At 47.2% G+C, this 15,901-nt stretch overlaps 1 protein-coding gene across 1 annotated transcript in view; it reads right to left on the bottom strand.

Moving 5' to 3' along the window:
• Positions 1 to 6,449: 6,449 nt before the first annotated feature.
• SLC26A9 (solute carrier family 26 member 9) overlaps positions 6,450 to 15,901 on the bottom strand; it is a 30,381-nt gene continuing 20,929 nt past the window's right edge. Inside the window, exons 17-22 of the mRNA XM_007988703.3 lie at positions 14,958 to 15,239; positions 13,572 to 13,626; positions 12,248 to 12,393; positions 10,686 to 10,757; positions 8,761 to 8,804; positions 6,450 to 8,585 (exon numbers count right to left, since the gene is read on the bottom strand). Coding sequence (XP_007986894.3) covers positions 8,177 to 8,585; positions 8,761 to 8,804; positions 10,686 to 10,757; positions 12,248 to 12,393; positions 13,572 to 13,626; positions 14,958 to 15,239 — 1,008 coding nt within the window. The 3' untranslated portion in view covers positions 6,450 to 8,176. The remainder of the gene's footprint in view (positions 8,586 to 8,760; positions 8,805 to 10,685; positions 10,758 to 12,247; positions 12,394 to 13,571; positions 13,627 to 14,957; positions 15,240 to 15,901) is intronic.

The raw sequence follows: 15,901 nt of genomic DNA, 5'->3' as shown, positions 1-15,901 counted from the left end.
GAGCCGAGATTACGCCACTGCACTCCAGCCTGGGCGACAGAGCAAGATTCTGTCTCCAAAAAAAAGAAGTGTGTAAGAGCTATATGGAAACACTTCTGAAATTATCAAAAGAAGACTTAAACAAATAGAAAGAAATACCATATTCTTAAACTAAAAAAACTTACAGTGGTCCCCCATTTATCTGTGGGTGACGTATTCCATCTACCCCCAATAGATGCCTGAAACCTTGGATACTACAAAACCTTATTTATACTGGTTTTTTTGCTGTACATATTATACATACATATGATACAGTTTTATTTATAAATTAGGCATAGGAATATATTAACTACTACTAATAAAATAGAACAATTATAACAATATACCAGCATCACGATGCTTGTACTTTGGGGCTATTATTATTATTACATGTTTTTTGAGATGTAGTATCATTCTGTCGCCAGGCTGGAGTGCAGTGGCATGATATTGGTTCACTGCAACCTCCACCTCCAGGGTTTAAGCAATTCTCCTGCCTCAGCTTCTTGAGTAGCTGGGACTACAGGCGTGGACCACCATGCCCAGCTAATTTTTGTATTTTTAGTAGAGACCAGGTTTCACCATGTTGGCAAGGATGGGCTTGATCTCTTGACCTCATGATCCGCCCTCCTCGGCCTCTCAAAGTCCTGGGATTATAGGCGTGAGCCACCGCGCCTGGCCTACTTTGGGGCTATTATTAAGTAAAATAGGGGTTACTTGAACACAAGCGCTGTGATACTGTGACAGTTAATTTAATAACTGAGATGACTACTCAGTGGCTAATGAGCACATAGTGTACACAGCATGGATATGCTGGACAAAGGGGTGATTCACATTCCAAGCAGGACTGCAGCAGGATGGCGCAAGGTTTCATCATGCTACCCAGAACAGCATGCAACTTAAAACTTATGAATTGTTTATTTCTGAAATCTTCCATTTAATATTTTTCAGACCAGGGTTGACTGCGGGTAACTGAAACTGTGGAAAGCGAAACCCACAGTTTCAGTTTTCCACAGTAAGGACTGACCTTCCTCTATATCTGGTAGGGTCCGTTCCTACCTAGAACATAAAAATGTACTTGGGGGCTATTACAGATAAAGAACACAAAAATGTACTTTGGAGCTAACATAAAGATGTTTTAGGCTTATAGCTTTTGCTTTATTATTAAATTTTCATAGGTTTTCTTGAATATATGTTTCTTCATTTGCTGTTTGCCCTTAGGACTATTTCTAGAGGCTTTATTTATTTATATATATTTTTTAGTAATTTTTACCAGTTTCACAGGGGAGCTGGTGAGTGGAACTCCTCACATTGTCGAGCCACTTCTGCAGTGTGCCCTCCTCTGGGCGCCAGTAGCCACTACACCTTTCCAGAACTCAGATGTTGGGATGACAACATCAAGGGAATCCAAGGATGTTGGGAATTCCAAGACCAAGGTGCTGGCAGATTTGATGTTGGTGAGAGCCCTCTTCCTGGTCCATAGATAGCTGTCATTCCATTATAACCTCACATGGCAGAAGGCGAGATATCTCTGGATCTTTTATAAGGGCACTAATCCCACTCATGAGGACTCTACCCTCATGACTTAATCACTTCCCAAAGGCCCTTAATACTATCACCTTGGGGGTTAGGATTTCAACATACAAATTTTGGGGCAACACACACATTCTATAGTAACTACAAAGCCTTTCTAATTCTCTCTCTCTCATCATCGTTGGTATGAGCTCAATTCCTGTTTTTATTGGTTTAAAATTAATTATTGTATTTAATTATTTTGGTGCTTAAATTGCGAGTAGAGGCCACTTTGATCTGATTCCTGTGACCTTGTGACATACTCCCATCAATTTTTTGGAACAATTCCTTGCTTTCTGGTATAAAAATATGTTCCATACTTATCTTGTACCTATCTACCCTGGCCTTGGAATCAACCATTTCTTTTAAGGAGTTCTGTCTCCTTTTAGAAAGGAACGGTGTTAGAAGCTGAAATCTGGGTCCTAGATTTGTTCCTTTTTACTGGGTGTCATTGCTGCTTGGAAGTTCCAGCAGTCAGCACTAGGAAATATATCTACGTACACACCATTGTTCTGGAGGCTGGGAAGTCCAGGATCAAGGTGCTGGCAGATTCATTGTCTAGCTAGGACTCTCTTCATGCATTGCTTAACAATGGAGATACATTCTGAGAAACGTCTCTTTAGGTGTTTTGTCATTGTGTGAACATCATAGAGTGTATTTACACAAACCTAAATGGTATAGTCTACTATACACCTTGACTATATGGAGTAGCCTATTGCTCCAAGTCTAGAAGCCTGTACAGCATGTTACTACTGCACTGCATACTATAATTCGATGCTAAGTATTTGTGTGTCTAAACACAGAAAAAGGTACAATAAAAATACAGTATTATAACCTTATGGGATCCCATTGTATATGCGATTGTCATTGACTGAAACCTTGTTGTGTGGCACATGACTACATACCCATCCCTACAAATGTACATACACACACATATACATATTCATACATATACATGTGCACATAAACAGGCACACTAACACGCATATACAGTTTTGAGAAAATTGTAGAAAAAGGTGAGAAGCGAGTGTTCTTAGTTATAGTAGGATCCCTATTAGAACTGGTAAATGTAGAGGGTGTGCTGGGGTTGGAGAATCATCCTTTTGCAATCATCACAGTATTGATAGGATCAGACAAGAATTGTTAATAGATACGTAACCTAGGGGAAATTTTAATGAGCAGCAGAATATTTGTATGGTCTTACAGTGTGTCCTCACAAACTATAGGAGAAAAAAAAAAACAACCCAGTAATCACAAAGGGGAGAAATCGGGCAATACCCCGACTGAGTAATCAAAATTAATTTCACCTATGAGAGACTGGTGGCCATTATGTGCTTCCAGATATGTTAGGCAGAAAAGGACAGATGATTCCTATGGAGGATTCTGGGAGAAAATGCAAAACCTCAGTGTAATCATGAGGAAATATCAGACAAATGCAAAATGAGGAATACAAAGAAAGGGTGGGTGAACTGCAATCTTAGAAAAATGTCAATGCTGTAAAAGACAAAGATGAATTGTAGAAATGTTCCAGATAAAAGGACACTAAAATGCATGCAACTAAATTCAATACCTGGTTGGGCATGTATTCCCAGGTTGGGCTCATGCCTGTAATCCCAGCCCTTTGGGAGGCCGAGGCAAGAGGATTCCTTGAGCTGAGGAGTTTGAGACCAGCCTGGGGAACATGGAGAAATCCTATCTCTACAAAAAATACCAAAAATTAGCCAGGAGTAGTGGCGTTCACCTATAGTCCAAACTACCTGAGAGGGTGAGGTGGGAGGATCACTTGGCCCCAGAGGTTGAGACTGCATTGAGCTGTGATAGCTCCACTGTGCTCCAGCCTGGGCGATAGAGTAAGACCCCATCTCAATAACTATATGAAAAAAAAGAAAATAAATTCAATACCTGACTTTAGATTAGATCCTGTGCTGGAGAGAAAAAATGCTTCATTAGATAAACTGACAAAGTTGGTATATGGATGGTAGATTAAAGTATTGGATCAATGTAAATGCATTAAGTTGATACCTGTACTGTGATTATGTAAGAGACTATCTCTCAGGAAATACACATTGAAGTATTTAAAGTTAAAGGACTTTATCCTCAAATGGCTCAGAAAAAAGTTATGCATGTCCACAGAGAGAAAGAAAAGAGATAAGTTGGTAGTGGTGGCTCATGCCTGTAATCCCAGCACTTTAGGAGGCCAAGGTGGGCGGATCACTGGAGGTCAGGAGTTCGAGACCAGCCTGGCCAACATGGTGAAGCCCTGTCTCTACTAAAAATACAAAGAAATTAGCCAGGTGTGGTGGCAGGTGCCTGTAATCCCAGCTATTCAGGAGGCTGAGGCAGGGAGAATCACTTGAACCCAGGAGGTGGAGGTTGCAGTGAGCTGAGGTCACACCATTGTACTCCAGCCTGGGCGACAAGAGTGAGACTTTGTCTAAAAAAAAAAAAAAAAAAAAAAAAAAAAAAAGAGAGAGAGAGAGAGAGAGAGAATGAGAGAGACAATGATAAAGCAGATGGGGTAAAATGTTAACCATAAGTGAACTAGATTAAAGAGCATACAGTATTTATTGTGCAATTTTTTTTTCTTTTTGAAAACAGGATCCTGCTCTGTTGTCCAGGTTGGAGTGCAGTGATGTGATCATAGCTCATTGTAATCTCAAATACCTGGACTCAAGTGATCCTCTTGTCTCAGCCTTCCTGGTAGCTAGGACTATAGGCACGTGCCATCGTGCACAGCTAATTTTTTAAAATTTTAAATTGTCTTTGTAGAGATGGGGGCTAGGGTTGGGGATCTCCTTTTGTTGCTCAGGCTGGTCTCAAACCCCTGGCCTCAAATGATCTTCCTGCCTTGGTCTCCCAAAGTGTTAATATTACAGGTGTGAGTCACTGCATCCGGCCTCTTGTGATACTTTTAGTTTTGCAACTTTTTATTCGTTTGAAATTATTTCCAAGTAAAAATTTGTTTAAAAAAAAATCCCTTATTTAAACAAAAATCTTTGTTGAAGGAAAGTGTTTACTTCCAGTGCTGGAAGTAAGAAGTAACTCCCATAATTCTAAAGAATCTGCTTTCATGTTATGCAATTTAGAGACAGGAGGTCTTAGTGTCATCTTGTTTGATCTACCATCTAGAGCAGGAGCTCCCGTGACAGCATCCCTGACGGGTGGTTAGCTTACCTCTTCTTGGGCATGTTCAGGGATTCACAGTCTTAAAATTACCCCATTCCAGTCTAGAATGGTGAGATGGCTGTCTTACAAATGCTTCTATACTACCTCTATATACGACTAATGCCATGTTGTAGTTAGACAACTGCATAGGTAACAGTGGGTTTGGAAGATGAAAGGCTAAAGAAATGTACCCAATTTAGATGCTACTTATGTGCCACTCAAAACCTTCCTACTAATCCTCTGTTGGAATAATGGTTCTGGATGGTCTTATCTGCCAGTCCCTCCCAGGAACCATGTCATACCTCTTCCTTCCTGCAGGTGCGTCACTGATGCCCTAGCATGGGTCACCTTGGGAACTGCTCTGCATGCATCCTATATTTGTTGAAGAGTTAATACTCACAGGGCCATCCTTGATCAATGGACTGTGGGTGTGAGGGTTAAATGTTTCTCTAGGACAGTTTGCAGATGCTTCTCACAGGGCTCCTGGGAAGGACTGGCGGGGTAGAGCCCCAGTTGCCTTTCACAGTGGCTTATTCTTGTGTCGGCTTTCTCTGCCTCCCTGTTTTCACTCTTGCCCATCACTCCTCTCCCTGAGATCGTTGCCTGAATAGCCCGTGCACAGACTTTTGTCTCAGGTTCTGCATCCAGGGGGAATCAGGCTAAGATAGCATCATTAGAAAAAAAGTCTGAAACTCCTATGAGAGGGATGCTAATTGCTAATTTACCAAAATTCCACAGCTCAGCTGAATAGCAGGCTGAAACAAGATTAGTTTATCTTAAATAAATATCATTTTGGGACTCATTGACTTCTCTGCCTCTGCAACATATCTTCTTCCTTCAACTGTTTCTCTTTCTTCTAGTTATCCCCCCCTTTTTTTTTTTTAAAGAGATAGGGTCACACTTTGTTGCCCAGACTGGTCTTGAACTCCTGGCTTGAAGCGATCCTTTAAATTTCCAAAGTGTTGGGATTACAGGTGTGAGCCACTGTGCCTGGCCTCTCCCCATCTTTTTATTCTCATGTTTCTCCACCCCATTGACCATTGATCTCCCTGCCCTCTTTGTTTTGTCTAATCTTTGGTCCTTCATCTCTTTCCACTTCATCCTCTTTCTGTCTCCTTTATGTCTTTGCTTCCTGTTTTTCTGTGATGCCTCTTATCTTCTTCCCTTTCTGATTGCTGGTAAACACAGTTGACAGTCAACCTAGCTTGTGGGACACTTGACTCCCATGGCTTTGCTCTCCTTGCATTGTCTCACAAACAGGGGAGTGAAAGGTGGGATTAGATTGTGTGCTGCCCCACACTAAGGATTCTGAAGGCTTTGCTAAGTAACAATGGGATTGGCCCTTAATAGGCATCCCATGAAGGTGAAAGAATTAGTGAGTGAAAGGCATGCAGAGGGATGATGGGGCTTTGACATCGCCTATAGCCTCAAAAATCCAGAGTTGACTCTGGGTACTGGTACTGGGTGTGTGGACCCCTCAGCCCAATCTTCTCTCCCCAGTTTCTGTTATTTAGCTGGATCGTGGAAGTTTATGCATTCCCAGGAGTGAAAAATCAGAACTTGGAGAGGAGCTGGGAGACCCATGGAGAAATCTGAGTCCTCATTGCTTCCCCCCAGGATAATGCAAAGCAAGGCCAGGTCTCCGTGGAAGTGATTTGTTTTGCTTTTCTATAAAACCACCCAAACATGTGCATTTGTTCACATTTCAAATCCAGTTTATTACCAAAACAAACAAAAGGAGAATGAGGCTTAAATTAAATAAATTATGCAAATATCTCAAGAGATAAGGTTCCCAGTCCTCCCTGGGAATTATATTACCACAGGTCAGTATCACTAAGAACATTCAAAAGTATTGAAATTCTGGATTATTTCACTACTTTGCCTCCATCTTTCCTGCTTCAATGAGGTCCAGCAGAGTGTTCTTTTCCAAATATTCCAGCAGAGACGTTTTCTTCAATGTCTTCCCTCTGCTCCATGTGTTTCCAATCTTACCTCCACAGCGGGCTCTGCAACCCTCAGACATGTTGCAGACCTCTCCCTGAGCCCCAACTCCAGGCCACTGGATCAACAATCCCCTTCAGTTCTGAGGCTGGTCTGGGGGTTGATGATTACTTGGGGGTTAAGGATCACTTCCTCAAGTCCTCAGGGGATCTAGATACTTGGTTCAAAGGGGACTCTGACTTGGAATGTCCTGAGGCTCTGTGACCTTCTCCCACCTCCTGGGCCTGAGCTAGACTTGGAAGGAGGTGGAGTAGGGGAGAGTGAGTTGTCATTGGCTAAGGCTCTTGTCCTCCTGGAATTTGGCACTTCGGGTGCTGGGCACGGTGAATCCCAGATAACATTGTCTTTCGCCTTCCAAGTTTTGAGTTCCATTGGCAGCCAGATGGCATAATGAATTCACAGAAAAGCAGTGCTCCTGGGCCAAGAATGTGTTGACTCTTGGCCAGCACCCCCTCCTTTAACTCTAAGAAGACTTGTTAGCTGATCAGCTCACTCAACACACAGACACACAATGCAGGTCTGGCTGAAGTTAGAAATTGGGATGTTTTCCTAGGCTGGGCCAGCCCAACCTGTTAGGGAAGGGGTTGTTAAGTTGAAGAAGCTTGAGAAAAGCAGTGATGAGAGGCCAGAAGATTTTCTGTGCATTTCCATTGAAATTTTACAAAACACTTACACATGGAACCTATTTATTTTCAAGTCAACAGTGGGGTTCCTCTCAATACCTCCTTGTACATATGGAGAACTTAACCCCTATTTTCATCTTCATAGGAGAAGATGGCCTCAGGTCCTAAGGGTGTTAAGGAATCTTCCTGTGGAGGAAGACCCAATCTGGATCACCCCCCTTCCATATCTGCATGCAGTTAGGGGATGCAGCGGGTCCCTGGAGGACTTCCTCTTTTGCCTGCAGAAGGACCCCATCGTGTCTCTGGGCCACAAGCTAAGGAAGAGTTAACATGATTGGCTGTTTGCCAAGTAAAGAAGGATAACACAGATTTACCAAAGGGAGGCATTTCCCTGACCGGCCCTGAGGTCAAGGGGGACTGTCCGGGCCCAGGTCCCATCAGTTTTCCCTGTGTTGGTACTAGCACCCTCTTTCCCTCTGAGTCTCTGGGTGCAAAGAGGGATTCCCAAAAGCTTTTGTGCAGAATAACTGGTATCTATTACTAGGAAGCCAGAGGATTCTGCCAGCTACACATCCCCCTCTTTGGGGTTTCTAGCCAGCCTCCAGGGGGAGGGAGCAGCCTCTGAGGGCAGGGGCACCAATGTTTCGGGAGGCTGAGGCAGAACCTTAGTGGGCTGCCCCTGGGGAGGTAGCTCTGGTGGTCTCGATGGCCCTGGTCACTGTCCAGGCTAGAGACTGATGTGCTTGCTGACAGCAGTGGTGGTTTGGGCAGCCTTGGCGATGATGGAGGGGGGCATATAGTTACCAAGGCCTAGACGCCTGGGTGTGGAGAGCACATGGTCCTCGGGTGCAGAGCTGCCAGAGACAGAGTTGAGGCAGCTGGGGAAGGCAAGCCAGAGTCCTAACCAAGTTTATCCCTATGTCCTGTGACAGCCTGACACCATCTGACACTGAGCCGTGTGGGCTCTGGGACACTTTTTGAAGCTTGTACAGCAGGCCAGCACAGTTGTACTTGTCCTTCTGTTTTTGGCTCACTCGTAAAAGCTGGAAGTCAAGGTGTCCTTCAGCTGCCAAGGACAGGGCAGAGGTGGGTGGGGTGGAGCAAGCAGGAGGCTTGTCCATTGCGGCCAAGGCCTGACGGGTGAAGACTGGGCTCACCAGACTCTCACTCCTGGAAGGGCAGCACCCCCCTGCTGCTGAGAGGCTCTCTCTGGAGATGCGGGGAAGGAAAGAGGGGAGGAGACGGGGGAGAGGAGACAGGAAGCCAAGCTCTGGGGGATGCACTTTCCTCTGCCCGACACTCCCTGTGACCCAGGCTCATCTTTTGTGGAAGTTCCAAGTGCCAGGTGCTCCGTAGGCAGCATGAAGACTGGTCGGGCCCTCACAGGGCGGTCAGGGTCTCTGTGTGAAACATGCTCCCGAACATCTCCTGCAGGAACCACAGGAAAGAAGTGGGAGGGGAAGAGAGAGGTTAGACCAGTGGCTGCAACCAAGAGGTGACCCTAGGAACCCCTTGCCAGAACAAGGCACCATGTGTGCCTGTGTGCCTGTGTGTGCATGTGTGCGTGTGTGTGTGCGCGCGCGAGAGTGTGTGTGTGAACAGGGGAGAGGCAGGGTCATCCTAGGAGGTGAACCAGTCCAGCATGGCAGGAGCAGGTGAGGAAATCTACATGTGAATTGCCTCCCGTGTGCTGTGTGACCTTCCACGTGTCCCTCACCCCCTTTTAGCTTCACTTTCCTCATTGGGTAAAACAAGGGTTGGCGGTAGACAAGCTCTAAAGTCCTTTCTCACTTTGATAAGCTATTTTGGTCCTATCCAGGCTTTTCGGAATGTGCTGGAGATTCCAAGAGGGCACAGAAATCAGTCTGCCAAATCTTTGTGGCTCAAGCTCTATTTTCTAATCTGTCCCACCTGCCATCAGCACTGTGAGAGATGGATTCAGAGCACCACGGAGCTCAATGTCAAAAAGAATGGGAAGAGGCACAAAGAGAGACACTATTTCTCATAGACCCAAAGCCAGATTTCTCCAAACCTAGTTATCTAGTTTCTTTTAATTCAGGGTGTTGGTGGGGTGGTGTTAATCCAGGGGCCCTGTGGGGATGGTGATCCCTCATATCCACATACCTTTTAGGTTTTGTTTTGTTTGTCTGTCTTTGAGACAGTCTGGCTCCGTCACCCAGGCTGGAGTGCAGTGGCATGATCTCAGCTCACTGCAACCTCTGCCTCCCAGGTTCAAGTGATTCTCATGCCTCAGACTCCCGAGTAGCTGGGACTACAGGCATGCACCATCACACCTGGCTAATTTTTGTGTTTTTAGTAGAGACGGGGTTTTGCCACGTTGGCCAGGCTGGTCTCAAACTCCTGACCTCAGGTGAGCTGCCCGCCTCAGCCTCCCAAAGTGCTGGGATTACAGGTGTAAACCATTGCACCCAACCACATGTCTTTTAGTTCTTAAGGCCTGTCCACATGCAATAATAATTTATTTTTAGACCCAGAATTCATTTATTCTACTAGAACATATATTTCTAAAAGGCAGAGGCCTTTGTTTTGCTCACTGCTGTTTGTCCATCCTGAACTGCATCAGGCAAACAGTAGGTACACCATAAATACCTGCTGAATTAGTGAAAGAACAAGTGACTGCCCTGCCAATCTGGTGTGGTGGATGGACAGGTATTACCTATGTTTCCCTAACTTCACAGATGATAAAAACTAGGGCCCAGGGTGTACGTGGCTTGCCCAAGGTCACATGAATGATGTGTTGGAGAGTAAGAACAGATACTAGTTCTCTAGGACTTGGTCCAGTGACTCACCCTCTCCCCACGATGCCTTTCAGGGATTGAGAAGAATGAAAGCAAAGGCCAGGCGTAGTGGCTTATGCCTGTAACCCAGGCACTTAGGAGACCGAGACAGGCAGATCGCTTGAGATCAGAAGTTCGAGACCAGCCCGGCCAACACGGTGAAACCCTGTCTCTACTAAAAATATGAAAATTAGCTGGGCACAGGCCTGAAGTCCCAGCTACTCAGGAGGCTGAGGCAGGAGAACTGCTAGAACCCGGGAGGCAGAGGTTGCAGTGAATCGAGATCATGCCACTGCACTCCAGTCTGGGTGAGAGAGTGAGACTTTGTCCCAAAAAAAAAAAAAAAAAGAAAAGAAAAGAAACAAAGATGACCACAAATCTTTGTGGCGTTGAATGTGACTGCTCTGGGCTGGAGGTGAGACAGCCGAGTGAACACCTTGTATTTGACAGCGACCCCATCCTTCCCCTCCTCACCCTGCTCCCACCCTCACAGCCCCGTCCCTCAGCTCACCTGCTCTAAGTCCCAGTAGCTGGGGATGTCCTCCTCTGAGTCGTACAAGGAGAGTTCAGGGTCCCCTGGAGCCTGGAAGGGAGGAAGTCGGTGCAGAATGAGCTTCAGTGACTGAATAGCAAAGTTGGCGCATGGTGGCAGGAAAAGGGACAGGTGGCTGGCTCTGGTTGGACGCTGCTTCCTGACACATGACTCATCCTCTTGCCCCCTCCCTCACCTGCCTCACAAAAACATCACAGCTGTGGTCTTCCCCTTTATACCAGACAGGTGTGTATCACGGTCTTCTCTCCCTTGTGGGCCGTTAGAGGCAGGGAAGGTTTTACCCAGCTTAGAAAAGCTACTGGCTAGCTGCCTAACCTTGGGGAATTCCTGTCCTCTTGGGAATCTGTTTTCTAATCTGTTAAAGTCTGATAACCAGCCTCACTTTGCTTGCTTTGTCCGTCACCATGCTGTTGAAAAGGTGTGTGTTTTTGTGTGTGATTTGTATCTGTGAATGTAGTCTATAATATGTAAGTAATGTTATATAAAATATAAATTATTTATGTCTATAACTAATAAAGTATACATATCAACAAGAGTAGCTGAACATGATTAGGGCACTAGCAAATGCTGCAGATTCCTCCTGAATCTCCCTCTTTGCTCTGCGGACAAGTTCACAAAGCAGGAAAGCCCATTGTTCCCCCAGGGTTTCCCTCTAGGCATGGAGGGCAGGAGCCAGTGCCCGGTGTGTTCCTGGGCAGTCTTTCAGCACTTAGAACAGATGGTTTCACCTTCATCAGTCTCTCAAGGCAAAGAGCAAATCGTTGCTCTAGGGCCAGAAAAGCCTTTCTTATGACCCACAGAGGGTGGGGGAGGTTTTTATCCAGGGCTAGGGCACAAACAGAGTCTTGGGAGGCCAAGGGCAGGAGCTGAGCTGGGAGGGGACCCTGAAGGCTGAGAGACCACTGGGGATACCTAGGCGGGGACCCTAAGGGCGTGGGCTTTTTCTGACTCCTCAGCGTTCTGGAGTTTTAGATGCTGTTATTTGTATCCCATTTGTATGCCACTTACTGAGCTAGTAAATTAAATGTCGAAAAGCTGAGATAAAACTCAGACCCAATCTCTTCAGCCCTCATCAGCCTGAAATCTCTAAGCTCTGGTAAGTTAAAATGGGTAGGCTTACTCCCCTCCCCTTCCTTCCCCAAAGCCCCTGTTAGAAAGAGATGTGGAGGAGGCAGGGAACGATGCCAGCAGAGTGGGCCTGCTCTTCTATGCTTTGGGTGTTTGTGCAACCAGAAAATTCATATTGATAAAGAATTTTTACAATACGCAAAGCACTTTCAAGTGACACAAAAGATGTAATTATCATTTAACCCTAAAACAAAACAAAAGAAAAATGCAGAGAGGTAGGTAATGTTAGTTGATGGTGCTCCTTCTACAGATAAGGAAACTGAGATTCAGAAAACTGAAATGGCAGACTTGATATTGGAACTTAAACCTTCTCCTGTATTCTTTCTAATACGTCTTGGTCCTGCTATTTCAGTGCCTTGGAGCCTAGGATTCCCCAGATGCAAGGACCTTACCCCTTGGAAATTGTGTCCTGGAGTCACATCTCTGGCATTTGCCTGGGCAAAGAGAACTGCATCGTGTATGCTGGGAAAGACGTGCTTGCATTCTAGACTCCCATCCTCAAAGACGCCTCCATGGCTAATGTCATTGTACACCTGGGCTAGAAGGAGAAAAGATCACCTTCAGAAAGATAACAGCCATTGTGGATTGGAGCTGGGGGTGGGGAAGATGGTGAGACCAGAGCAGGGATGGGAGAGGCCTGAGGTCTGAGCTCTTGCTGTATCTGAGGGCCATGGCATTGGCAGTGCAATATCAGCTCTGGACAGCAGAGGGCGACATGAACTTGAGGATGCTGAACGTTCAACCCAGGGCAGAAGGAAGCAGTTTGATTTAGGGAGTCAGTACTTTGTGGTGATTCGAGTGGAAAAGCCTAAGCCATCCTTGAGGAGGCCGCTGCCAGTTCTATCCCCCAAGGACCCATCCTTCCTCTTGTTTTCCCAGACCTTTCCAGCAACTTCCAATGTGTGGCAGAACCATTACTCTTAATCCTAGAGATGGTTTCTTGAGGGGCTGTCCAGTGAGGTTGGGGAGAATCCACTGCTTCTTACTCCAGAGCATATCATAGCAGGTCATTGCCACTGCAGATTCTCTCCCTGAGCATGGCCATGTGGAGCTTGGGACCTGGAGCCCTGCTGGAGGGGATCTGACCCAGTGCAGGGAGCTGGGGGTGTGTGTATGTGCCCCTTCACATTCTCCTGTGTGTCTGTGTGCACTTGCTCCCACATCTCTGCACTTTGCATACATGCTAATAATGTACATATCTGTTGCTCTGTGGCCACATCCTTGAGGCTGTGTATATGCACCCTTTGGAGGCTGTGTGCCTACAAAACTGCATATTTATACGTTCCCTGGGGAATCAGGGTATTGTGTGCTCTATGCCTTTATAGATTCACAGAGTTTCTGATTGGGAGAGGATCCTCAAATCCATCTAGTCAGCCCTCTCATTTTACATAGGTAGAGATAGATCCCTTGATAGATAAAGTGACTCGGCCAAGGATACATGGCAAATTAGTTATGGGGTAGATTAGGATCCTAGCTGTCCTTTTGTAACTCCATGACCCCCTTACCCTCACTCTGTCACTAAGGCCGCTAGGATGTTTATGCAGTCTGACCAGTCTCTTTGGACTTGTACCTGAAGCTCTTATGAGCAGGCAGCAGCTTGGGGGGGATATCTGGGTGCTCTCATTTCCAAGCTCCTCACTATTCAGACCCCACTAACTGTTCCTACCCCACACTCCTTGCCAGCCTTTCAGTCCCTAAATGTTCTCTTTGTCTTACCGTGGATGTTCACCAAGAAGACCTTCACGCCGATCTTCCCATAGGTGGAGCTCAGCTAGAAGTGTTGGGGTAGGGAGGCAAAAAGAAAGGAATGTTCTGAGTGGGTCTCAAAAGTGATTCACGAAACATACTTCAGAGGGGAAGCCAAACAAATAAGCAACCCCGAGAGCCCAGCAGCCAAAGACGAAAATAGCAGCAAAGCACACCACTTGTCCCTGGAGTGCTGGCTGACGGCTTCTCTGGGAAGGGGGGTGGAAATGGAGTTTTGCCAATGTGGCAGGCACTTAAAGTCACCATGGCCCCTTCTTGTGGGGCTAGATCTTTTCTTTTTTTTTCTTTTGAGATGGAGTTTCTCTCTGTCACCCAGGCTGGAGTGCAGTGGCGCGATCTCGGCTCACTGCAACCTCCACCTCCTGGCTTTAAGCAATTTTCTGCCTCAGCCTCCGGAGTAGCTGGGACTACAGGCACCTGCCACCACACCTGTGTAATTTTTGTATTTTTAGTAGAGACGGAGTTTCACCATGTTGGCCAGGCTGCTCTCGATCTCCTGACCTTGTGATCCACCTGCCTTGACCTCCCAAAGTGCTGGGATTACAAGTGTGAGCCACCACGCCCAGCTGATCTTTTTTTTCAGTAGCTTAGATTCCCAGATTCCTTTGTGGCTTCAGACAGAAGCTGGAGGGGAGGACGGAGGCTCAGGGAATCAAGAGCTTCAGCCAAGGCTGGCCTGGACTCCAGATCCCAGCTAAGGAAGCCGGCTGAGGCCCAAGGCTGGGTATGGGGCCTGCCCTGAGCCTGGTTGATGGTGACGTCAGTCCGAACACTCTTTGTGCCCATTGTTCCCCTGGCTTGCCTCTATCTGAGCCAGCTGTGAGGTTTGCTGACTCCTGCCATTGGTGGTGGCTGCTGGAAAGTTATCAGATAGAGACATTCATTCAAGGTGTCCCGTGGGCTCTCTGTTTGGCCTGATGGTGTGGGGCGCTGGTGTTATTTCTTCCTCTCTCTTAGGCTGGCCAGTGAATGAGGGACAAGGGCAGCAGATCATGAACCAGGCGCCAAAATGAACCCTATTCAGAGACCCTGGGTGGGTTCCTGGTGGCTGAGAGGGACTTGGGATGGTCACTGCTGGGGGCGTTGGGAGCATGGGGGCCTGAAGCTCTGGTAGACCTCTCTAGCCACTCATTGTCCCGGGCTGTCTGGGCCTGCTTTGTTGAGAATGTCCCATCCTGGTAGCGTCTGGGGAAAGGAGGGATTCCTGGGAGCCTTTAGCATCCATGGTGAGCTTCCTCCCTCAGCTTCCTGAAATGAGGGCTCCCAGGAAAGGGAATGTGGAGAGCAGAGCAGAGGGGGCAGAGCAGGTAGTGCTTGCTGCCCCCGAGAGCTCACCTTGGCCAGGGCCTTGATGCCCATCAGGTCCACAAAGCTGACTCCACTCATGTCCAGGATGAGGGTGTGGAAGGTGACGAAGGGCGGGACGCTGGCCAGAGTGTCACTGGACTCGCCTGGGGCCTCAGCAGAGGCCGGTGGCTCACTCTGGGCAGCTGAGGAGCTGTCAGGGCTGAAGGTGATGTAGGACACACTGGTGCCGTTAGCCTGCGTCTGGTTGTTGTTGGGGTCAGTGGGGGATGCATTCTCAAAGTCCTGCTGCAGCTCCTGCAGGGAGACAGTCTGGAGGGGTGGAGATGGGCAGAGTCAGGGACCACCAGACTGAGCCAGACCTTGCTGTGGCTGAAGCAGGGGCATGGAGGATGTAGGTGGAGGGGAATAACTCTCCTCGGTGATGGTGAACACAGACCCCGAAAGCTCCACCAGAGAGGCCTCTCCCAAAGCCCTTTCTTAGGCAGGGCCTGCAAACTTGGTCTCCTACAACCCAGACAAAGTGGGAGGACCCAACCAAGAGAGGCACTGAAGCCTCAGCCCACTCTGTCCAGGAGAAAGCCCCTCCGGGGACACTGAGCTCCTTTATTTCTTAAGATAGAGTCTCCCTCTGTTGCCCAGGCTGGAGTGCAGTGGCACTATCTCAGCTCACTGCAACCTCTGCCTCCCCGGTTCAAGTGATTCTCGTGCCTCAGCCTCCCGAATAACTGGGATTACAGGTGCCCACCACCACACCTGGCTAATTTTTGTGTATTTTTAGTAGAGACAGGGTTTTGCCATGTTGGGCAGGTTGGTCTCAAACTCCTGACCTCAAGTGATTCTCCCACCTTGGCCTCCCAAAGCGCTGGGATTACAAGGATTACTCCCATGGCCCCCACCCCAAAGGCCTTGCTAGCCCTGGGCTGCTTAGGTTCCCCAGGAAATTCACTGCTGCTCTGCCTCTGGGTTGTTCA

The sequence above is a fragment of the Chlorocebus sabaeus genome, chromosome 25 (genome assembly GCF_047675955.1).
Source record: "Chlorocebus sabaeus isolate Y175 chromosome 25, mChlSab1.0.hap1, whole genome shotgun sequence".
In the NCBI taxonomy this organism is placed as follows: domain Eukaryota; kingdom Metazoa; phylum Chordata; class Mammalia; order Primates; family Cercopithecidae; genus Chlorocebus; species Chlorocebus sabaeus.
The sequence above is the reverse complement of the archived record's forward strand: the minus strand, read 5'-3'. Positions and strand labels throughout refer to the sequence as shown.